At 30.2% G+C, this 26,514-nt stretch overlaps 1 protein-coding gene across 1 annotated transcript; it reads left to right on the forward strand.

Annotated features, from left to right (window-relative positions):
* The first annotated feature begins 16,868 nt into the window (after positions 1-16,868).
* On the forward strand, positions 16,869-26,034 carry LOC147802531 (uncharacterized). Its single transcript, XM_087152755.1, has 3 exons — positions 16,869-17,080; positions 25,390-25,619; positions 25,688-26,034. Exons 1-3 carry the CDS (start codon positions 16,869-16,871, stop codon positions 26,032-26,034), a joined length of 789 nt encoding a protein of 262 aa, XP_087008881.1.
* The last annotated feature ends 480 nt before the right edge of the window (positions 26,035-26,514 follow it).

Below are 26,514 nucleotides of genomic sequence, written 5' to 3' on the forward strand. Positions count from 1 at the left end.
TCTATTATTAGTTTACTTCTTAAACCATGGGATGTTTACATTATCTTTACATTTAATCAAGTACTTTGCATGTTGCTTATTTGTTCATATTTTTCTTTTGAAAATATGATTGAAAAAGTCTACGTCCTCATTGATTTTATTTTTTTAAATTTAACTTCATCTTTTTATTTTTTATTTTGCCATGTCTTTGCCAGTTCCTTTTATCTTCAGACTATTTTTCAACATACTAACTATATTACTTATGGGAATTACCATGTCTTGAGATTGAAGTGTAGAAGACTATATGGCGCTTAGAAAATTAATCCGGTACTTCAAAAACTATGAATGTAAAGTGCTCAAAAAGTAGACGGCAAATTCTAAAAGACTTTTGATCTAATGATCGGATCTTCATGTTCTAGGACTCTATCTTAAGGGTCCGAGGGGTTGATCTCAATATGCCAATTAATTACTACATACGATATTTTCAGTTAAGAAATCAGACACAAAAACGTACTTTCTCTGAATAATCATGCTTTTTTCATAATGGATTTGGATTTTTGACCCCCAAAATGTATGAAATACTCTCAATCTGGGAAATATGGTCCTGGTAGTATGATCACGAGAGTTGTCGAAACATTGGACTCCTTAATGTTAATTTAACTTTTTGAGTATTTTGGAAAATTTCGAGAATTTTTTAAGCAAATCGAAAACTTTTGCTCTCAATTATAAAATTTCTTTATACCTGGAGAGTTCTATGCAAAAAGACTAAGAATTTATTATTTTTTGTTATTTTACTTTATAACAGTTGAAAAATTTAGTATTATAGGGCATGCAATTTTTTGCATTCTTTTAAGGAATGTAATTTTGCATGGCAAAAAAACAAAAACAAAAATTGGGCGTAATTGGTCGAATAGTTTACGAAAAAATGAATTTTTGAAATTGAACTTCTTTAAAATTCGATTTCTCAGAAACTAGTTAACTGATTTCGCTCAAATTTTGTATTTTAGCATGAAAAATTGCATTCTCTAAAATGATGTAAACATTTTGTAACTTACAATTTTAAATAATTATAAATAAATAGAAAGTACTTAACAAATGTGAATATTGTATGTACTTTACTTTTAATGTAATTTTATTTAATATGATGCAGCAAATAATTTTAAATACGAAAAAGCATCTTATATAATATTGCAATGAAAAATAAATTTGTTATTTAATACTTTCCTGCATTATAATCTAGTTTAAATATAGAGTTTTCAACTATGCATTGCAAAAGAAAGAATACATTTGAATCGAAATTTGAAAACTGCTATCGAGAGATTTATTTTACGGAAATTTAAGAAATTTTGCTGTTTTGATTTTAAATATACGTATCATACTAGTGAAACAAAGCGTTTTTTGTCGAATAAATAACGGGAAAAATTAAATGTCAGGATTCTGGATCAATGATTCATGAGTCTCGTTTTCTGAAGATTTAAAAAGCTATGTATTTTGAATAAGAAGCGAACAGTTTTTATTTGAAATATATAAAATCTAAATATAACTCAATTATTATAAAAATTTCCGACGTCAGCGTGCATTATCAATGAAAGAAAATACCGATGAAGCAAAAGAAAATGTTTCGTCAAGATATTATGCAGACAAATATTTTAAATTTTATTTTGCTTGAAATTATTCAGTTCAGTTATTGAACAGATATACCTGGAATATTTTAAATGAAAAATCTACTTTGAAAAAATTATAAATTTGTTTCATTTATAATAAAGATACTTAATTAACATATATTTTCTGCATATTACATAGCAAAGAATTTCTATTTAGTTTTAAAACAAAATGTTTTACTTTTAAAACTTAATTTTATGAAAAATAGCATTCAGTGAACTTGTATAATTAATCGAATGAACACAACGATACTAAGTTACTATGTTGAAATTCTAAAATGATACTAAAAAGCCTTTGTACTATTATTTTGTTTGAGCTCTTTGTACAATTTCAAAATAATTCATTTTGTAAAAGATCTTTCACAAGTTTTTATAGCTATGAAAATTTAAATAAGAATTCCAAAAAAAAAAAAATTCTGGATGGAGCTGTAATGGTAGCCAAATTATTTCTTATGAAGAAAGAAAATTCATTCAAATTTTATAGTGCTCCTTACACTATTGTATTGATATGTTTTAATTTGGCTATATTATTATAACAGTAGAAAGCACTATTTTATTTCGGATATAATCATTCGAGCTAATAATGAGATTATATCTTTACCTCATTTCATTTCCCCCCCCCTTTTTTTTTACATTTAAAAATATTTAAAATTTGAGTTTATTTTTTAAATACATTTTTGAATAAATTTTTTTTTCTTCTTTAAAACTTCTTTAAAACTCTTTCCTTCCTTTCTCTACATCTTTAACTCATATAGTTAGTGTGTTTAGCAGCGACTTCTAAATTAGTTTGCAAGACTTGCATACTAGATTCGGTTTTTTTTTTGTCATAATTGTATTTCCTATCAATTGAGCTAATCAGACAAGGTGTTGATGTTTTTTTATTCCATGTCTTTTCAGTATTCTATTCCTAAAATTTAGAATAATTATCTAGCTTATATAGAAGCTTTTCAGATGGAGAAGGTAAGTAGTTTTGATCAGGAATAATTGCAGTAAATGCTGGTGTCTATCTAGCTGAGAGAGAATTGCGATTGAACTTGCTGTATCTGGGTATCAGGAGAGTTTTATTTAAAAAAATAATTTTTTATAACTTTTAACTAACCAAGCTCATAGTTTTTTAATATTTTTTCTTCCATACAATGTCAACTTTTTATTGTACTTTTTATTTAGCACATCTAGTTACCTTATGAAGAAGAAAAAATCTACAAGTTATTGAACAATTTATTTGTCTTTTAATTTCATAAATAAATATCATGCATATGAAATATATCTAACCGTAGCTCAAAAAAATTAATTGCTCAAAAATATTTCTTTCTTAAGTTTAAATAACCATCAAATCAATAGCTTTAAATACTTAAAGTAATAATTATGATTAAATTAACCAACTTAAAATAATTATAGCTCAATATGACGCCTCTGTTGCTGATCAAAACAACAATAAATTTAGGAAGTACTGCAGTAAACCTTATGTATAAACTAATCACAGAGTTTTTCTTTATCTTGTGAAAAGATGTTTTGAATTCTCGCAGGAATTCAAAGATTTGAATACTTAGTGATTAAATATCTAATTCCTTAAAATCACTGTCAATTTAAAATACGCTTAATTATTTAGCTCGCTATACACTAAGATTTAAACACATTTGTTACCAATAAGTCGCAAAAGAGATTAATTATAAGAAAAATATTTAATTCATTTACGATTAGGTGCAATTCCATTTCTAATCAAGGCTACGTGAATGGAAATTAATTTTAACAATTAACCTTTTTTGAATTTCTTTTTAATGGAATAAGGAAAGCGGAAAATACCCTAAGTTGAAGAACATCTCAAAAACGACATTAATTTTTTTTCCTGAGCTATGTGTTTTAAAATTGGTTTTGAATAATTTGTCCTGATTTTAAACTTAAATTTTCTACTCCACTTCAAGATTTGTTTTGTTGTAACAAAAATTATAACAGATTCCGGAAAATTTCTGAAAATTGAAACCGAATTTTTTTTATTAAGATTTTTTATTTCAAAACTGATGGTTGATTGGTTGTGTGTGTGCGGTTGTCGTGTTATGGACATGTAAAATAAATCAATAAGACATTACATACGACCAAAAGTCCTATATAGTGTCTTATAGTGGACCAAAGGTCCTATACACTGCTTCAGCTATATAATGGCAAATAACCGAATAAAGAACTTCTTGTGGACAGACACTAATCTGGTGTAAGATGGCCAAAATGGCAGGACAGGAGAAGAGAAGTTCGGGTGATAGTTTTGAGTCAGAAACTTTGCAGTTCCATCTATTTGAATTTTCATTACTCTCAGGGGGTATGTTCTGAGTCTGGTAAGGGTGTTCTCCAGGGTCCTACTTTGCGTCTAGTTCACAAATTGGATGTTTAATTTTCACTGCCCTGTCCATTAATCTTGAATTTGCCACTGCGTTAATATCATTAAATGTAACCACTCAGGGCAATTTATCATAGTTGAGAGCTTCCTTGCCTCTTTTGCCAAGGCATTTGTGGTCTCATTCTTATCAATTCCAACATATGCTGGCACCCACTGCATGATGCATTTTTCTTATTTAAGCTGATGATTTTGTGCAGTGCGTTGCGTATGTTCAGCACTAGTCCCTAATCTCCTTTTTGAATTGCTTGAAGAACAACTTTGGAGTTTCTGAAGATAAGTTGACTACTGGGTCATATTTGGAGCAGAATTCAAGAAGATAAGTTTTAATTTCTGTGTTTTCGGTAAGTGTTAAGTTATGCATTGGTACCTGCAGGATCACATACTTATTGTGTTCAAATACAATCTTATGTCTAGTTGTTTTATCAAAGTGCAATGCTGGGAATCATTTGAGTCTGGTACTTTTGCTCCAGATTTGCTCCAGCTCCAGGTCTCTAATCTTGCTCCAGTTTTATACTCTTGCTTGATACTTTTGCTCCAGCTTGATTGTCAATGTGATCTTTTTCACAACTACTGATCTTATTAGTAAAATTGATAACTTAAAGCTTCCTTCTGCTTTTGAGTAGTTGTAATTCACATTCTTGCTGCGACTTGACATTGTCAACGGAACAAGAGCTTTTGTGAGGATTTTTGAAGCTCTAGTCTGTATGCTATCTATTTTTGCAACGTAGAAATCGAAGCATGGGAAAAAAATCAGCGATGCATATTCCATAATGGGTCAAATTATCGTAGTATATGTTGTTTTCAGGTTTTGTGATTTCCTAATCTCACATACACATTTCAAGATTCGTAACTTTTTAAAAGATTTATTGGTACATTTCTTGACATGTTCAGAAAAGTTCAGTTACAGCATCTTAAGCTAGTCCTAAGTGAGCAGGATTTTCCGTCTTTTATAGCAATTAATTTTTTATGACCAAGTTTGGTAAGAATAGATGTCTGGGTTTTCTGTCTGCGGCAAAAATGTTATCTGATGTTTTGTGCCGATTTAATTTTAATTTTATGGAGTTTGGTCACTTCAACATTCCTTTCAATTAATGGTTGAGAAAATATTCGGATGGCTTCAGATCTTCATCAGAGTGCCATATAGTAATATCGTTTGAGTAACATACCAACTTCCTTTCCTTGTAAAGATAAGGGTGTATATTGTTGACGTAAATTAGAAATAAATGAAAACTGAGGACAGAACCTTGTGGTACATCTCCCCAAGTCTTCTTTCTTTCATGCAAGCAGACAGCATTGAAGCGTACAGTTTTTCCTGTTCCTAAGAAAATCTGATATCCAAATTAAGGCATTGCCTTGCATATCCATTACGAGAGCGGTCTCTATGAGTTTCTCTCTCCACACAGTTTCAAATGCTGAGGTCATGTCCAGGAAAACAACAGTAGTCTTCTTGTGTGGTTTGTAGGCCGTCGATGATGGATTGACTGACGTAGAAAAAGTTGATTTTCTTTTCATTTTAGAGTTCTGTCAACACTCTGTTCTGAACAATTCGTTCCATAACTTTACAAAGAATGCTTGTAATCCATAGTTTTGCAGACATCTAGTTTTTGCATTCTTCTGGAGATTTCCCAGATTTAACAATAGAAGCTATGAGGGAAGTTTCCCACGTCTTGGGTAGTTCTTCCATTATCCATGATATATTGATGATATCTAGAAAATAGTTTCTGATGCTTTCTTCGAAGCGTTCTACCATCTCTCCAAATATTAAACCTTGTTCTGGTGATTTCCCATTGGGGATTTGATTTATTGATGGTTCCAGTTCACTCTTGGTGATATGTTTGGAGAAGCTGTCAAGCATTTTTACGTTCTTGCTTTAAAATTAATTCTTCTAACAGTTTTTCTTAGTTTTTTGTCTTCTGCTTGGAAGTGAAGTCTGCTCATCTTGGAACAGTATTTAACTAAAAGATTAGTAGATTTTTTGTTGGTGTCAGCTAATTCATTCTATGAAAGGATAACGTTTGAAGTTTGAATCTTAGTATCGATCAAACCGTAAATATTGCAACTGATAATATACTGATACCAAAACTGATAATAAGCATAAATGAGATAAAACAGGTTGTTGGGCATTATATAACCTTGAAGAACAGAACAAAGAATTTTGCACGAATTTAATGCTTTTTTTGTGCCCTTTCCTTTTTTTCATTTGTATTTATTTATTTTTCAGTTTAAGCAAAGGCACATCTGTACTGTCTTGAGATTTCTCATTAATTGAGATTTAAAATTTTTGCTCACCATTTGATAATTCAAAAACTGAAGTTTCATGCCACTTGATTCACAATAGCTTTTACAATCTGATAGGATATTTGTGACATTTTTTACATATTTCTAGAACTTTCGGTACATGCTTCATTTTTGATTAAGCGTATTGGTATAAATAAATTTTTCGACTTTTTTACGGCTTGCTGGTTTTTTGAATATCATAAAAATATTGAAAGCAATACAAGTACCTGTCTATAAATACATTAACAATGTAGTAATAATTTTTATTGCAATTTCTTAAGATTGCAATTTGCATTGTAATGAATGTTTTCAGTATACTCCGCTATAGTGATGCAAATCAACGCTGTATCGGTAGCTGAATTAAAACAAAAGCTTTTATATTTTCAATTTTCACTAAGTTAACGTTCAAAGATAATTCATGTAAATTAATTTAAATTTATAATATTGAAACAAAAAATTATGCATTTATAAATTTATAGAATCATATTCAGTTCATATTTGATGTATTTATATAATTAAAGAGATATAACGTACTCAAATAAGTTTTTTTAAATTCTTTATCAAGTAGAAACAAATAATACAGCATATCATTTGATGTGAATTTTTAAATGTTACAGTGTTATTCCACTGGGAGATCATTTTCGAAATACTTGAAATTGAGTCACAATTTCCATTAGAAACTGCAAAATAAATGTAGAATAGTTAATATAAATATTTTTATCTTTCTTTTCACGTGGTTACTCGTCAGCTTGATAACTTCATCAGTAATTCTTTTTTCCACCATAGTGTTCATGAAAATAATTTTGCAAAATATTTCTATTTGCGTTGTTATTTAATTATATTCTTGTAAATTAGTGCATATTCCCAGTTTAAAAAGAACTGTTTCGTAAAATACTTGTTTGTTTTTAAGAGTTTTAAAATATGTTTAACGTAAAATAAAATTCCACTGTGAAATTGTTTGTTTTGAAAAACAATAAAGTACAGTTGTAAGAATTAAAATAAAAAATAAAAAATTTTATGAGCAATGAAATTTATTTTAATTAGGAAAGAATTAGAAGAAACTGAAGTTTTAAATTAAACTATTGTGAGAATTTTAGACGTGTCGAGAAATGTAATTTTTAACAAAGTATTCTAAAAATGTTATCAAATTAACTAGATTCAACTCAACTCTGCGTTACATATTTGCAGATAAAGGGGTTTATGTTCAAGAATGGTTTATGTCCATTTTCTACCCTCTATTGTATTTTGAGGATTAATAAGTCTTGACAAATCAATAACGTAGAAAACCAGTTCTTCCTGAGAGTTATTACACAGTAAAAATAGGCCATGCTTGGGGAAAATGGTTCCTGCCCGTATGAATGGTGAGGAATGGTTTCTGTCCAAAACTCGAAAACGCCTGCGGCTATTTCGCATGAAGGCATTGCATTATGCAATGGACGTTTACATAGATTTTACATAAAAAATATACATTTCTGACTTGGCCTATAAGGATACCTAAGGTGAGTACAGGCGACTCCAGGATATCCTTCAAAATGTTTTTTTTATGGTGACTGTATACCTGCTGGAAAAAATAACGAGCTGCTGCATCTATCAAGCCTTTACGGGGTGTAAAGGAGTGGAAAACCGGATTAACAAGCACGAGTAACAGGAAGAGAAATTATCCACAAAAGAAAACTTGACAACACTAGTGACATCATAAGGATCTGATTTAAGGATTTTAAAAGACCCTAAGATCCACGAAGTGCGTGTGATATACGTGTTTCTGAAATCTGTGAAATCGAAAGTCCTGAGGTCGGTCGGTAAGCATTTCCATGAGTGCGGGGATCCAGAGAAAATGTCATTCCCCTTCTGACATATGTCTAAATTGTGGAAGTAGCCAACCAAATGAGCAATGCTGCCCCCTTTCCAGATGATTTTGAATCAAGTCGCACTTTCACTCTTGCGGTGTTATCTTAACAAACGATAGGCGCTCCTTCCAGGCGTCATTCGCAATGCCTCCATTCGGCGAGTTGGCTTATCTAAATGTTAGAAACAACAGCTGAAGCAACACAATTTTATACCTTCTGCGTGTACAAATAAAATATTAAAATTCATCCAAGGTGCATTAATTTTCCAATAATTTATTTCCTTCAAGAGTTCAGGTTGGTACTAATAAAGAAATCGTTAAAAAATTGATCACTCAATCAAAGACATGTACTCTGATGAAACTAATTAAATTAACGGACTAAGGTACTTGGATGAAATTAATCAAATCAACGGCCTCTGGAAAGTAGTTAATTTAAATATAAGCAAGTAGCTTGCTATGCGGTCCTGTCTAACTAAAATTTTATGCTCTTGAAATTAATTTTCTATTTTCGATATCTCACATATTACTGCAAAGAATGGGAGTTTAGCGTTACGGTTTGAAACTTTAATGGCCAAGACTAAACATGTCACGGGTTAGGTCATTGTCCTTTCAACTCAATTACGGAACAAAATTGTAATCCTTCCGAAGGAGGGAAAACTTAGACGGTGAAAACTTGAGATAATTTAATCAAAATAACATTTGGATCAGGCTGAAGCTGAACATAACACTGTGACAAAATTAGAAATCATTATGGAACGAAGCTTTACTCATGAGCGAATTGATAGTGGAAAGATAGACAGAATTGAATTAAAGGAAGAGGGCAGTGAACCTCTCCGTTGACCATGCTTCACATTTGTATGCTGAACTTTGCTTTTAAAATAAATTTAAACATAATTAAAGTCATCTGTTTTAAATGAATTACCAAGAACTGTCATTAGTCTTAAATTTCTTGAGAGCGACTCGTATTCTTAGCTCCTGATCCATTTTTATAGTATGCACGGCTTTTCCGGAGGTTTCCGCTATTTGTATGGGAACTTTTAATGATGGGGAAATATTATACTGGGAAATATCTGAAAGAAAAGATAAAAGGTTTGTCTCTGAAGGATTCTACTCATAACAGTCATCAGGAGCAAAAAAAGGCACTTAGTCAAATAATTTTATATTATAGTACAGTAGGATTTGGATAACAAAAATAAATTGATTGGATAAATAATAAAAATTACATTTTGAGTTTAGCTGGAAAAAAAATCTTAATGGCTGTGGTATTTTAGATGTATATATATAATTTAAATAATTTAATCTATATCAAAGATAAATATACTTCTGTACAGTGATTTAGTAATGTGACTTACTGTACAGTGATTTAGTAATTTAATATTATTTTAGTTTGTAGTAGCAAGGACTATGTACGTGCGGGAAAGAATAAGGGAATAACTTGTGATGTTAATCATTATAAAAGAGTGAGAATCTAACAACAAAAATTATTTAACTTTTTTCTCTTTGAAAAATTTCCTTCACAACATTATTTATTTTAAATATGGAAATTGAAAACGAATATTAAATTTAATGCTTTCGTATGAGAGCTTTATGAGCGTATGTAAATGATATAGAAAAGGATGAATTTTATTCTGTATTTATTTTTAAGCTTGATATATCACTTCAAAAACCGACCTTTGGCTATTCCTCTTAGCTGAGCACCATTAATTTGTATTTCACAATTATTTGTGTGCATGATCTAGCAAGATCTGGGGACTAAAGAAACATCTTTGTGAAATATATCGGAGAAGGCCAGGGCTCATTCCGGGCTGTTGTGTCAATGAATCTCAGCGATATTCTTTCAACAGTCTCAATTGTTGGCTGCTTTAAGAGATACTATTTGAGGTTTCTAGATCATATGTTCGGAGCACATTTACTTTGATCATAATTAACGAAATAACTCTACAATTAATTTCCTCTTTGCTATGTCTTATTTTCAATTATACTTTTCCAAATTTATTCTTTACACTTTAATTTGGAAAATGCTAGTAGCTTAGTATAATTATAGGTAATCGTATGAACTTTTCAAGAGCTTTTCTGCAATTTTTTTTTTAAAAATTTGCTTTAAATAATGATTATTCATCAGTTGTTATAGAAACTTTAATTTATTTCCCTCTGCATCTTTGTTTTGCAAGCTTGCGCTGGGATTGATGTCGAAAATAAAAAAAAACAATAAGAGAAAGAGAGCAAGTAAGAGAGATATTAAATGTTGCCAAATAAATAATATTATTTTTTTAAAGAAAACATACAAAACGTAATTGAAGAGTCCAAGAGACAGCAGTCTCTAATTTGGATCGATTTAATGACATAAAGTTATCGTTATTCATTATTAATTAGTAAAATTACCTTGCTTTCATTTCTTCTTACTGTAACACACATTCTTTTTCTCGGTGTTTTTTTTCTGTTTAAAGTACTAGTCTAATAATACAAATCTAGGAAATCATTCATTTCGTTATGATCAACATATCAACAAACACTTTGTAATTATTATCCTAAAGCTAATTAAGATATAATTTTAATAGTTACGCTTTAAAAAATTCCCATTTTACGAAGATAATACTAGAGAACTTTAATACAGCAACTATTTATTTACAACTTAGGCAATAATGATAAATGTTAATAAGTTTTACTGTTTTCTTTAATAATCATCAGCATTATGTATAGTACGAAAAAAATAAAGGCACTACTATGCTCAATAAGAAAAAAAAATAATGGAATGAAATTTAAAAAACACGATTTTTTTTAAAAATTCTTTTATTTCAAATACGATTTTTCAGGAACTGTTCTGTAGATTTCGCACAAATTTTGTATTTTGCCATGTAGAATTGTTATACCTTACGATTTATAATTGTAGAATTGTTATACCTTACGATTTATAATTGTAGAACTGTTATACCTTACAATTTATAATTGTAGAATTGTTATACCTTCCGATTTATAACTGCAGAATTGTTATACCTTACGATTTATAATTGTAGAATTGTTATACCTTACGATTTATAATTGTAGAATTGTTATACCTTACGATTAGGATTTTTTCGGGCCATTATTAAATAAAATAATAAAACATTATAAATATTTACTAAACATTACTTTTTGCATCTAATTATCTTTGGATAAACAATTTTTTAAGTGTGTGCAAAAATGTTCCAATTCATTGAAATAAGTTATGGCAAAGAGGACAGCTCTTTTGGGAATATATTTCCCTGATTGTTGCTAACCCCTATATTTTGGGGTTAAATTTTTGAATCTGTTGGGAAAAAAGTATGTTTTCAGATAAAGTACGGTTATGTGTATGGTTTTGTAACCTGAAATATCGTCTGCACTAAATAATTAGCCTCTTTAAAGTCAACCCTCGAACCATTAAGATTGAGTCTTTAAACGTGGAGGTTTGGTCATTAGATCAAAAGTTATTTAGAATGGAATGTTTTTCTTTGTTGGGTGCATTGTACAACTCTTTGTTGGCAATATGCAAGTCGTGAGTGACTTTTTTCCAGCGAGTATTTTTCTTGTTGATTGTTCGAATGGAGTGGTCCAAAGCCTGAATGAATGTTATAAAGAGTTGCCTTCTCTTAAGAATTAATTCCAAGTTAGTGGGCGAAGGACCAGGGACATTGTTGATGATATAGCTTTTCCTTGCTTCATCTATGCATTTCTTTTTCACTAGCATTAGGGTGATTTGACCTATGCATCTCTGTCATATTATATAGCATCTATATTAAAAATTTGACCCATGGCCTTGTCAGTATTCTGCAAGGCAATAATGACTCTCTACAAGACTCTTGAAGATCTTTATGACACAGTCATGTTATATAATTTCTGAGACAGTAAATCTTCATGCTATTCCTATCTATAGTCCCTAGTGTAAAAATATCATGGTGACACTCATTCGACCACCAGATAAAAAAAGCTATTTTTTTCTTTTCGTTTGTGCTTACGAGGGTGATTTTAGAAGGAATAATCTATTTGTTTTAAGGTAAATAGCATATATCTGTTGTTAACCTGGGGTATAAACTATATTAATCGATTAAGTTGTATCGCTACTCTACAATAGTGCTATCACTTTTAAAGTTCCAATCCTTTTACTATAACAAATTTTAAAAATACAAGAGATTTTTCAGGTTGTTTTGAAGAACGACCCCGCTGAAAGAAGAGTCTTTCTTAATGCGTTTTATAAGAGCATAAATAAACTACATAAACATTAAGTTAATTGTGTTGCTAGGCACGAAGCCACTAGTTAATTTACAGTGAAAATAAATATGATTTTGCAGTTATACAATTAGTTAGTTACGATTAAGATAAAGTTTATTAGGCTCCTATATAGGAAACCATTAGTTAACAGATTAATTCTGCTAAAATTATCGTAATCATCAATAATGACATACCTGGAAAGAATTCATAATTTAGGTTAATAAAATGAAAATATAATGTATTTAAATCATTCTTTTGATAAATTTTTTATTTGTATAGCAAAGGTTTATAGGAAATTCTAGTTATAGTTTGTATTATCACTCATTTAGTAAAAAATATTAAACTGAAAATTAAATTTAACCAAATTAGCGATTTTTGTGCCATGCTCTAAGATATCATGATAAAATTACCAAATTTTTTTCACATATTATAAAACCATATTTTATTGTTAACCTAAGTTATTTCTAAAGCCCTTCGGTAAAAATTACAAAGCTTTTTAGTGTTCTCATAGAGCCAAACACACAGCAAATTTTTCTATATTCTAGAAGTTTTGTCCATGCTTTTTTTCTCAGTATTAATTGAAATGAAGATAAAGTTGATTATGTTACCATATTTGTGATCATTATTTAGCTACAATGAAGACAAAATTGATTATGTTGTTATATATGAGACCAAAATTTAACTACAACGAAGATAAATCTGAATATGTTGTCATAAATGGGACCATTACTTAGGTGCAATGAAAATGGAATTGATTATGGTGTTTTATATGAAACCATTATTTACCCGCGATGGAGATAAAGTTGATTATGTTTCTACTTGACAATACAATATTGATTGTAATAAAAAAGTTATTAAGCTCAAGAAATAATAATTTAAAAGCTAAACTCTTGCAATAAGAAGTTTTCTTTTACTAATTGTACCTATATTCTTTTTAATATTTTGTGTTTCCCAAAGACAAATCTCTTTGTACACTAACAAATATTTTTTTAAAAATAATTACTTAATTTGTTTCAGACAAAAATTTAATTTTAAAGTTATATTTTCATAATTCTTTCCTTAAAGCAGTTCTTACTAGTCAAAACAGTAACATGCATCAAACAGTAAATTGTAACTGTAATTTCTATAAATGTACCGTTACATTCCGAGACTCCAGCTAAATATAAACTCATTCTCGATGATACCGGCTCAGAACATACTCCTAACAGCCATGATAGATCCTGTCAGCGGTGATGTTTCAACTCAACATTCCATCGGGCACGATCCGCACTCCCGTCGTACTACTTTTTCAGGCACTCCCGTCTTACTACTTTTTCAGGCACTCCCGTCTTACTACTTTTTCAGCTACTCTTCACGCCTCTTATACTTTTCTCAGCAAGGCGGAATAATTCATACTGACCTGTTTACTCGCTCAAAAGTCATCCCGCATCCAGTGGACGTCAGAACAAAAAAAAGATCCACAAGAAAAACCAGCTACAAACCCACTAATACGCCATAAAAGTGATAATCTAAAGCTCCTTAAATATCAATACAATTTATATCCACAATCTTCCAATAGAATATTTATCTGCGAGTCCATTTCCTCACGTAAATTGTATGGTACCCTATAAGCTCTACGTTTTACCGGCACATTATCAATTAGGGGAACCCTGTGTAGCACGGTATCACAGCCCGGTAGATCTTTAACTGAGGCCGCGAACACATTCTTGTTTTCCTTTAAAAATTTTATTAACCTATCTTTAGTACTATTATCTAGATGGTCTAACTTAAAAGTTTGATCAAATTCAAGATCGGCCTCATCACACTCACCGAAATTTTCATGAGCTTCGATATTAAAATTAGGTAGATTGCTATCACTTGATGAAATTATTTTTTCCAGCTTAACTAATTTAGTATTTTTACTTAAATTTATATCATTTCCTGTGGGATTTAACACTAAAACTGGAATACTATGATTACTCTTAAATTTGTTAACTGACCTCGCCACACAGTATTCCCTGTCGTTAAAAATAGGTTCCACCAAACACAATTCAGAATTAAAATATTTCTTAATGTTTACATTTACTATCGTTTCAGAAAAAGGTGCAAGGGTATATTTTTTATTTAAATAACCGCAAATATCTTCTTTCCAAGTTTGTTCAACTACGTTTACCACCTTTCCCTCTTCACAACATAACCAAGGTATTATTTCTTCACCTATTTGAATTTTATTAGTTTGATAATCAATTAAGCATCTATGTCTGTGAAGGAAATTACTTCCCAAAAGCATAGAAAAATTCTTAGATAATCTAGAAGGTAATACATAAAAATCACATTTACACTTGTACGAGCCAACTTGAATATATGAATTTGAACTTTATGCTGTAAAGCAATCCTACTGTCTGCCACAGATGAAACACACATATTGCAATTTTGACGCTTAATGTTAGAAGGTAGGAAAGATTCCTCAATTAAATTAAGAGCTGTTCCTGAATCAACTAGAGATAAGACTTTTAAATTCTGAAAAGTCACACTAATAATGGGAAGGGTCCCTACAGTTTCATTAGTATAAATTTGCACGAACTTGGGCATACACGCTGTCACCTGTGCCTGTGAAGCACCCGCACTTAGTTTTCCTGTCGAATATCTCCAACTGCATTATCTGCAGGTTGACTTTGGACATTTCTACTCATTCTCTGCCTGGCACGGCAGTATCTAGCAATATGCCCAACTCTACCACAATTGTAACAGGGACCTATCCTCCTCTCATTACTTCTACTATCTCTAAACGCTACTGCCCCTCTATCATGATTTCCCATATTTCCAGTTACTCTAGTCTCTAGTTTCTCTACCTTTTCAGTTAATTTCTCTATGGTGGATGCCAGGTTAGCACAAACAGCAGCTAACCCATTCTCATTTTGTTCAACTTTAAATATCTCTGTTGGGAACTGTAAAAACGGATTATTCGTGGCCTTCACAATTAGCCAGGCACTCTCCTCCATAATAGCTAACTTTTTTAACTCCTCCAAGCTTTGCGGGTTTCGAGCCAAAACTCCTCTCAGAATATTAGGGTGTAAATTTAACTTTAACATACTAAATAGCATATGGTTTCTTTGTGTCTCTTTTGTTTCAGTGTCACATTGACCAAAATCCAAAAATTTGCTTTTTTGCACGGCCTGTGCCAAATATCTCTCAACTGGCATATCTACGGGTTGCCTGAAGGCCATAAACTCAAAAAGAGCCGTTGAAGGAGAAACTTTTTTACCATATAGATTAAGCAACTTATCTTTCAACTTTTTAAAATTGTCAATGTCTTCCCCAAATTCATTTATACAGTCTCTGGCTTCCCCAAACAATCTATCCTTGAGTGCAAAATACTTTTCTGACTCTGTCCAATTCCACTGCGACGCGGAAGCTTGTAGGCGCTCAAGAAATTCCTCCACCGATACTGTAGAGTCCCTTCCTCTAAACGTGGGGAGTACTTGCAATGTTAAAAGGGAAAAATTACCAGGTATAAATACACCCGTTTGACCATCCTGTGGCGAAAGCTTATCTTTAGGACACATATTCGATTATAATTCAAATTTCACAAGCACACTATTAATTGAGTAAATCCTAACTTGTTTACGTCTATTTCAAAAACTGGGAATACATAAATACACTCAAAAATGATACAACTTAAAACACATAAAAAGTAAAGTCAAATGTCAACATCTGGAAATGCAAAAGATTGCGGCACTAATTTGTGCTCTTTCTATTAAATTTGCCTATCCTGGTCACGGCACCAATTCTGTACCGTTACCCTTCAAACTTTGGCAAGGCTGTGATTTATTAATTGAATTTTGGTAATGGTTACCCAGGTTCAAAAATAGACACTTGACTAATGAAGTACATGAAACTTTTAACAATAAAAAGTAAATTTTATTATAACTATAAATTAACAACAAACACAATACCGATCATTTCCAGATGCCTTCATGTGCACTCAAAATTTCAATTTATACACTTTTAAATTTCCAAATGGTTATTCTCAAGATAAAACTTTTCGATAAAAAGCACTTTTAAATTTCATATGCCTAACTTACAATTAATTCACACTAAAAGAGACATTTACGAAATAACAATACTAACTCATTCTAAATTTACAAAAACATTTAAACTTTAAGTCCTTGTATTCCTACAGCAGATAATTAAAATTAAATATCCAAGGCTCATCTTAAAATAGGTATCTTAACATCGGATAGAAATAATTTAAAATACGGAATAAAATGCTCTTCTAAAAAGTTACTAAAAAGGCAAGAAATTAGAGTTTATAAATACAAAGGAACTTGCAGATCACCTTCTGGAACGCCCACCGGGCCTGTAGCTAGACTTGTGGACTAAGAGAACCTCGACCTTCCGACCACCATTCAGCTCTTTAGAAACACTCGATTTTCTGCCGAGGAACGCTCACTTCTTGTCAACCGTCTTGAATTTAGCGACACTCCGTCTATCATTTCTAGTCAACTATATGAGGCTTCAGATCAACTTTCTTCCAGGCAACAGCTCATCAGATCAAGGTGGCGTACTTAGTCGCGGTTTCCAGGGACTCTTTCCAAATATCAACCTTTCAGCATTTCCGCCTAGAACAACTCATTCCGAGACTCCAGCTAAATATAAACTCATTCTCGATGATACCGGCTCAGAACATACTCCTAACAGCCATGATAGATCCTGTCAGCGGTGATGTTTCAACTCAACATTCCATCGGGCACGATCCGCACTCCCGTCGTACTACTTTTTCAGGCACTCCCGTCTTACTACTTTTTCAGGCACTCCCGTCTTACTACTTTTTCAGCTACTCTTCACGCCTCTTATACTTTTCTCAGCAAGGCGGAATAATTCATACTGACCTATTTACTCGCTCAAAAGTCATCCCGCATCCAGTGGACGTCAGAACAAAAAAAAGATCCACAAGAAAAACCAGCTACAAACCCACTAATACGCCATAAAAGTGATAATCTAAAGCTCCTTAAATATCAATACAATATATAAAATATCAATATCCACAATCTACCCCAAAAATACAATTTTAAAAGAATAAATAAAAATTTCTCATGAAATATCATAATCTTGATTGCATTTAAATTTTATCATAGTGGTGCCATCTATTGAAAAATAACCCTTCTTTAAAAAGTATTGATACAAAAAAAAACTCCAATAAATTCCTATTTATTACATAAACAGTAAACAGTAACTATTTCACTTTTTAGTTTTATATTTCTCGTATAACAATTTGTTGTTATTTTATGATGCACAAGATGTCTATGTGTTTTAGAAGTTTATGAAGTTGTCTGTAATAATTTAAATTCGTTCTAAAAATACTTTGTTTTCCTAAAACTTAGCAATAGTCCGTAACTAAATAAACTCAAAAGTTTTAATTTTTAGAGACGTCTCCATGCTTTCAAATGATAAAAACATCCATTATTTTTCATAGACGATAAAGAACATTGAGAACTATATGCTTGTAATTCAAAAGTTTCTGCATCTCATTTTTTTTTCATTTTAAAAAAATTCTGCGATGCTTCATACGTTTAAATATATCTTGGTAAAAGCGTTTTTTTATTTACAGTTTCACTTTTTTAACCGAAAGATATATGTTTTACATAGTATCTACTTCCTGTGAGAATTTAGTTAACCAGTATTTACTGCAAAGATACTTCCGGGTTTTCATGAATAGTAGGTGAAAATGTGAAAACTTCGAAATTCCCAACTGTCTCAGAGCACATTTGAAGACACTTTTATTCCTGAACTTTATAGAACCTTTAGAGCTCATAAACTTTTTGAGAAACTATTACGAGGAGCATAACTTTTGAAAGTTAAAAAGTGAGCAGCCTGGGTTCCTTCAGTGAAATTTTATCTTCAGATCATAGTAGAAAAATATTTTATGATCAAAAGATTTGATATTTTTTTATCGTACTTTCACTTATAGCTCAAGTAGTAAAGATTATTATTGTTATTTGCAAAGACACCTAAGATCGTTCGCAAAGTTCGTTCACCTCCACAGCCTCATAAAAAGAAACATACTCTTTCGGGTTCTGGTAGATTTGCATATCATATTTTGTAGTTTTTCATTATGCAGTATTCTTATTTGCAGATAAACAAGGTCTTGGCTGTGTATTTAAAGTGAATGAGGTATGCTTTATGAAAAGATTGAATATTTTACGACCCTCTCGTAAAGTCTTTGTGTTTTTCTCCCTAATGTTTTAATTAAAAGTAGTACCGTTTATCTTAATTGAAATCAACTACAGAGAAAACAAATTCTGGGTTCTGGAAGTAGATTCTGGAGTATTAAATAAACATAAGTTGATTCTTTTATGACTGAATAAATTTTAAAGTACACAAAATACATAAATAATATCTCTAATAATAATGCGTTCAGCAAATGGGTGAAACAAATAGATTAATGTTTGGACCATTTGAGCAGGGGTTGGCAATCTGTGGACCAAGGATAGATAGTAATTTTGCTCCCTGCCCTTTTTAACCAAACAGCTGTTTGTAGCTTTTAACTTAGCTTTTTTAATTTTCCCAAAGTATAATAATTTTTAAGCATTTTGCGATTTTTAGCTGTTATGTTTTTCATTAGTTTGAAAAGATCAGAGATCAGTCTTTTCATTCAGAAAATAATAATAAATGAAAATTTAAATTTTTTGTTCCAGACTGAAACCTCTTTAAAGACATCAATAGATATAGAGTTAGTTGACCAGAATGTAAGTTGTATCTAAAATATTTATTTGTAAAATTTACACACAAAAATCACTTTCACATTTTAGCAGTTTAAAAAAAATTTTTTTGATTACAAATAAATTTCTTTTCTGAACCCCTGTTATGAATGTAATTTTGTACATAAGCTAAAATACAAATTTCAGTCTTTTGTTAAATCTTCTTGACATAAAATTAATGTGGACATCAGTATATGTTCCATCAGATGAAATGGCTTCTCATGGATTGAATATCACTAAGACTTGCTTTAGAGAACTAGTGAGAGGTTTTTTTTGTTCTTGCTCAAAAATAATATTTTATAATCATAATATAAATATTAAAAAAATCAGATAATGTCTTACAAATGTTATTTCGAAGTATAAGTACTCAAGCTAAAATAGTCAAAAATATTTTATTTTTATCTGTGTTAAAAAAAGGGGGCCAAAAATTTTAATTACTGAAAATGTACAATAAATTATTAGTAAATTTTGTTATTGATTAAATAAAAATGTAATTTTACAGAAGTTGAAAATGTTGCCATTTTAATATTTAAAAGAAAAGTTATCGCCTGCATTTAAAATTAAAGCAATCTGTAGTACAAATTCGATGAGAAAATGTTTTTCTTATATATATCTCTCTCTAACGTTTTAAAGTTTCATATTAAGTCAATTATGACCTTTCATGTGTTTCAAACAACCAGTGTGCCAAATTATATTACAATCAGTTAATTGTTACAGAAACGCAACCAGTACAAATTGACAGACATTCAGAAGGAATGTTCTGATAACTTACAACGGGAACCTAATAACGGAAATAAAACTTCAAGCAAACTCGTCTGCTTAATAATTAAACTGGAAAATACATAAATGTTTAAGCCATTCAAAATAACTTTTTACTTGTACATAAATTTAAATTGATTTTATTTATTCTTTAAATCCACTAAATGAACAAAATATGACATTTTGTATTTCAAAGTATTCACAAATGAATGGAAAGACAATTTACAAATAAACCAGCTGATTTTGGTTTGTATAATGGTAAAGCTTAACATTATAAATCGTTTATTCCCGAAGAATTGTGTTATTTTAAATATCCTAAATTATTTATTTATTTTCAGTGATATTACGTTAATTTGTCATTTTGTCGAAATATTCGAGTAAAACTGTTTCGTGTCACTTAAGCCAAGTTAATAAGTATTAGTAATATTATATTCAAATGCAACTTTATTATTTAAACACTGGCATTTAAAAACAAAGCTCATTTGGTTATAATTTCAGTAAGTTTTTTAATTTGAATAATCTGAAGACAGCCTCGAAAATTGGAAAGTATATACAAATATTAAATAAAGCGATAAAGTAATTTTCTAAATTGACAATAGCTTGCCTTGTTAATTATTTAAAAGTTATTATATTCGCCATATATATTTTATTTTGAATACTTAAGTGGATTTAAATGTTTCAGAATTAATATAATATTTATTCGAAATGTATTTTTCTTTAGCACAGTCTAATAAAAACACACTGTTGTGTATGGTCAATGGTAAATGTTTAAGCATTTAATATTAGTTAAACTTTTCAAAGTACGTGTGTACGAATTTATATTTTCATTCGTTTTCACAAAATTTTATATTCTGTTCTCATTAGATTTTGTTCCCACGAAGTTCTGCTTTCACGAGATTTTATTCTGTATCCTCGTTAGATTTTGTACCCCTCGAGTTCCATTTTCACACGATTCTATATTCAATCACTATAAGATTTTTCCAATGGAGCCCTGTTTTCATGAAATTCTATGTCCAATCATCGCAATATTTTTTCCCATTATGTTCTGCTTTCACGAGGTTCTATATTCTATTACCGTTAGATTTTGTACCCACCAAATTCTATTTTCACCAGATCCTATATTCAATCAGCATAAGATTTTTCCCATGGTGTCCTGTTTTTACGAGATTCTATGTTAAAACATCGTAATATTTCTCCCAAGGTTGTAACGAGATTCTATATTCTATCCACGTAACTGTGTTCAAGCGAGATTCTATGTACTATCTTAATAAAAATTGTTCCCAAGAAATTCTGTTCTCGCTAGATTTTAAATACTGTCATCGTAATATATTTACCCACATTATTCCGTTTTCGCGAGTATTTTTTAATAGTTTTATTAGCCCACATAAGATTTTTTCCCTTTAAATTATTATTCCTTTTATTTCTCTTTATAATCAAGGGTTTTATCCAAGCGAGGTTGTTTTTTTTTTCTTAGATTTTGTGTACGCCAGATTTTATTTCTATGAAATTTAGTTAATTGTATTCTTGATGCACTGCATTATTCCATGTTAGCAAAAATTTATTAGTAAGATTGTACGTCACAAGAGTTTTTCTGTATAAATTTTTTATCGAGTTACTCTTATCACGATTATTTTATCGTGGCCCAAAAGTGCAATAGGCTCAAAAAAGCAATTTCGTCAGTATTTACACTGTAAAAAATTCCGGTTCAAATTCCGTACTCATGGCACTCAGGAGCCGGTATTTTTTACCGTAAAATTCCATCTTACCGGAACAGAAAATCTGATATACCATGATTTTTACAGTATTAATTACGGTAAATCACTAAATCGCTGTAATAAAATAAATATTGCTGTAAAAATTACGTTATAATATTTCATGGCAAAAATGGATTTTACTATAAAATGGATTTTACGGATAACGCTTTAAAAGTGCCACTTTATACCATAATTTGATAAAGTACTTCTTACAGCGTCTACTGGATACAAAGTCTTATATAATGTGTAAATATGCGTTTCTATAAAAATTGTATAATATTTTATGCCTCAACATTAGTATAAAGACAAAAAAAAGCCTTTATTCGAACTAAAATTATTTTCTGATGTTTAATAAAATAAAACATCAAACTGATTTATCAGAAAAAAAACTGTGAGTAATTTAATCGTTAAAACGTCATTTCACAGGTCTATCTCCAATATCCCCTCTTACATCACACTTCACTCAAATCAATCCATAGCTGCGTAAAGACATACAAATCGATATGCTGCGCATCGGCTGCTCAGGGTTGTTAGAGTGTTAGAATTTAGTTTTGTCTGTTACGGTCTTCAAATAATGGGAACTCCACGTGTTTATGGGTCTCGGGGGCAAAAAGAGTTATTAAGCTCGTCAAGGGATTTCGAAAACCACCTTAAATTAGTTTGCTTTGGTGTTAAGAAGGGTAGCAGTGCTTTTTGTTCTTAAAGATTGTAGGGAATGATTAGAATTTCTTCAGTAACCGATAACCACTGTTGTTAAATCATTGCATTACTTAAATACTATTACATAAAATACAGATTGATTCATTTTATGCTGAAATAATATTATTTTAAATAAAGTACAGTACATATTATTTTAAATAAAGTACTCGTATTTTGCTTTTGAAAAAGATTTCAGAATTATTATTGATTCTTTTATTTTTCTAAAATTTCTCTTGAAGTATTGATAAGTTACGTATTGACTAAAAGAGAAAATAACTTACTGGAATTTAATAAAAGCAATTTTAAAACACATTAGTTATATTTGCAATAGTTTTATTACTTAAATAACAATGAGAATTAAGCATAATAATACCACAAAACAGCTATACTGTAGTTTTGTTTCTATATCTTTCCCCGCAACTGCTAATTTTAAAATCTACTATAGCTTTCTCAGTGATGAAATAAAGAATGAGGGAAGAAAACTCTTAGATGCAGATTAAAAATTACAAACAAGTTACAACATTAAGGTATAGAATGTTGAATAATGGGGTAGGGGAAACAAAGTCTATCAAGATAACCTAACTAAAAAAGGGGAAGCGAAAAAAAAGTGTAGTAATATGAAGAGTACTGTGTTTGAGTAGTGTGCGATGCATACAGTGTGCATGCATATAGTGCACAAATATATTAATGAATACTTACAGTGTGCAGGTGTAGTAATATGAGAACTTTTTTTATTTACCTCCCTCTTTTTTTGTTTTAACTTGTCTGATCTTGTCCTCCTTCTGTATCAGACAACTTCTTTTTTTCCCCTTATTATAGCTTGTTTGCTATTTAATTCCATGCGTTTCCATTCACTGTGTTTCCCTCTTTCATTCTGAATGATGAAACTGAAGTTTTGACACATTTTAAATGTAGAACCAAAACTGTAGTATGTCTGTTTTGGTGTCATTATTTGAATTTTATTCCCATTGCTTAGTTTAATTTATACTTAGTTTATTCACAAAGTGCACCATTTCTTAATTTTGAGTTTTACTAAGTATTTAAGATTGCTTTTTTTATCGAGTATAATTGTTCTGTTAATTTTCCTCTTTATCAGCTGTATAAGTATACTTTTTGAAGAACAAATGCTTGCAAATTTCAAATGTGAAATGAAAAGCTTTACTTTAAAGCACCACAATTTCATTTTTAAACATTGTTTTAAGCTTAGCTGAAAAACACAATTATGAAAACAATTATGAATTACGATTTTTTTAAACTTAACTGTAGTTAAGAATTAGTTTTTTCTGATGTATAAATAATTTTTCGGATGTCTTGTGAATTGGAAACCTTTACTATAAAAGATCAGCATTTTTTTTGACCGTGCATTTAACATTTCCTAATAGACTGAGCTTAAAATATGTGAAAAGAAATTTATGCCTGTATTAATACTATATTTTAACTTGTAATATGTTTTACAACATGTTTAAAATTCTTCTTTCTAAGTAGAAGAACTTTATAACTTTTCAACTTTCTTCGGCTAAATTTTTTATCTGATTTATAAAAACTTTGAAAATGTAGGAAGACTCAAGCTTTCAGTGAAATGAAAATGTTTACTTTAGAAAGCCACTGTTTTGTGTTTTGAATATGCTTTTAACAATTTTTATGAATCAAATTTAACAAAAATGTCAGAAAATATAAATTTTAACATAAGTTTAAAACTACTTTTTACAAAGAATAAACGTTTGTGTGTTTTCTTTTTCTAATGAATGTATGGTATAAATATTTTTTTAAACGTAGAAACATTTAAGTATCCTGTAACATGTAAACTTTTGCTTTCAAAGACCACCATTTTACGTTAAGGATATAAACTAAATTTGAAAAAGAGTTATTTATGTCTAAAATATGATATACTACATATGCAGTATATCAATATCATTACAAATAAATTTGTACACGCTATTAACATTTTTTATAGTGCATTTAAAACTATTTTTTCAGGAGAATAAATGTATTTATATGATTATGAGAGAATATTTATGGGATTGTAATTTTAATTGTTTACGAAATTTTTTCTTGTAATAATTTTTATATGAAATATATATACAAAATATTCCAATACTTTAGCTTTGTTAAATTAGAAAAATTGCGCATTTATTGTTGCGCATTTTATTTTTTCTTTTGTACGGCAAAAATATCTCTACACAATTAAACGAACAGAAATCTAGTGTCATTCTAATTCTTATCAATTGAAGGCTTTCAATTTGGGACTGCTTTGTAATTAAGTCTTTAATTTTCCCTGAAACAGAAACCGGTAGATTGCAGTTCTAATTCATATGTCTGAGATTACATTTGATCAAATAAAATGCCTTTATTATTAAACTTCTTTTGCAAAATTAATTAATGAAATAAATGTATTTAATGTAAAAATATTTTACTTTGAAGGCATGAAAAAATGACTTCTTTTTAAATTTCATTTCAGTTGCAATAGATAGAACTTTTATAGTTGAGAAATTAAAATAAATTTTAAATATAAAAGGATTTATTGTTTGAGGTAAAAGGTAGACAGGAGAATACGAAATAAGTAATTTTATTGAAGAATATAATAAAACAAGCATGAATCCTAAATTTGTCAAAATACATTTGTTGAAATGTGTTAATATGCACTACCGGTCTAAAGTTTAGACTCACAAGCATTTATTTCAAATTTTTCAAAAATAGTTAAATGTTTCTGACTTAAACATACAATTTATTAAACATAATCATAAACAAACATCTCAAAACTCTGTTTTCTTTTGAAACTGTTCATTATTTTTTCATTCTGTATCTATTCTGTTGTTGATAACGAAATGAACGAAAGTGCATGTAAGTACCTATTCTAAAACAAGAGTAATTTATTTCAAAAGTTTTATTAATTCTTAGTTTATAAACAATTTACTTCTCATCTTCTTTTATGGAGTTAATTATAAGTAATGTTCATGTACATGACAAGTTTTAGATATTGATATAATAGCCTTAATTAGCCAGAATAACTGGTATATATTAAAAACAAAAATTAATTTTTTTATACAATTTATTACAGAAATATGGGTCAAAAACGAGAAATAAGTGTGGAAACACGTGCAGTTATTATTGCACTTCATGCAGAAGGCTATTCAAGTAGACAAATTGCTTCTAAAACTAATGTTTCTCAGACCGCTGTTGTCAGAGCTTTGCAAAGGAAGAAAGAAACTGACCAAAATAAGAGCAGCCAGCTATCAGGGAGACCTGGAATAATGTCCAAACGTGAGGTTAAGTTTATCCGCATTCAAAGTAAGTGGCTCGAACAGCACCTGAAATCCGTAAGGAATTGAATGTTACTCGGCAGAAAATTGTGTCAGTATCTACTGTACAACATCGACTTCGTGACTATGGTTTAAAAGGTTGTGTAGCTGCTAGAAAACCTCTTTTGAGAAAACAAAATAAAGTAAAACGACTGAAATGGGCTAAAAAACATGTTACCTGGTCTTTAGATCAGTGGTCAAAGGTTTTGTTTATGGACGAATCAAAATTTGAATTGTTTGGAAGCAAACGAAAGCAGTATGTTCATCATTTAGTTGGTGAACGTATGACAAGTCAATGTTTACTACCAACTGTGAAGCATGGTGGAGGTTCAGTCGTGATTTGGGGATGTTTTGCCGGTGATAAAGTTGGAGATCTTGTAAGAATAGAGGGTATTATGGATTAAAATTATTACCTCAGAATATTGCAGCATTACCCTTTTCCATGTGGACAGAGAATCGTTGGTCAGGGATTTGTTTTCAGCAAGATAATGATCCAAAACATTCATCGAAATTGTGTAGAAACTGCATTACATTAAAAGAAAAGAAAAAAGTACTGAAATACATGGATTGGCCCCTTCAATCCCCTGATATTAATCCTATTGAGCTATTGTGGGGTGAACTCAGTAGAAATGTTACAAAAATGAGATGTACCAATCAAAACTAGCTTTGGGAATCTTTACTTAGTTGCTGGAACCAGATATCATCTAGAACATTACAAAAACTAATAGAAAGAATGCCAGAAATATGTGCTGCTATGATAAAGGGTAAAGGAGGATATTTCGAAGAATCCAATAGATTGGACGGAATTCATAAGTTATGCATAAAATTATAGTTCTTACCATATAAGCGTACCTACATTTCTCAAAAGAAAGTTAATTTAATGT

This window comes from Parasteatoda tepidariorum, chromosome 10 (assembly GCF_982258835.1).
Source record: "Parasteatoda tepidariorum strain Cologne lab strain chromosome 10, Ptep-v5.0, whole genome shotgun sequence".
Classification (NCBI taxonomy): Eukaryota; Metazoa; Arthropoda; class Arachnida; order Araneae; family Theridiidae; genus Parasteatoda; species Parasteatoda tepidariorum.

Excerpts from the sequence above, each read along its gene's own strand:
- LOC147802531 (XM_087152755.1), top strand. The coding sequence starts at position 16,869 with ATGAGGCTTCAGATCAACTTTCTTCCAGGCAACAGCTCATCAGATCAA. Across the intron at positions 17,081-25,389 it reads CATGATAGATCCTGTCAGCG|AAATATGGGTCAAAAACGAG; the intron begins GTGATGTTTCAA and ends AATTTATTACAG. Across the intron at positions 25,620-25,687 it reads TAAGTTTATCCGCATTCAAA|TATCTACTGTACAACATCGA; the intron begins GTAAGTGGCTCG and ends AAATTGTGTCAG.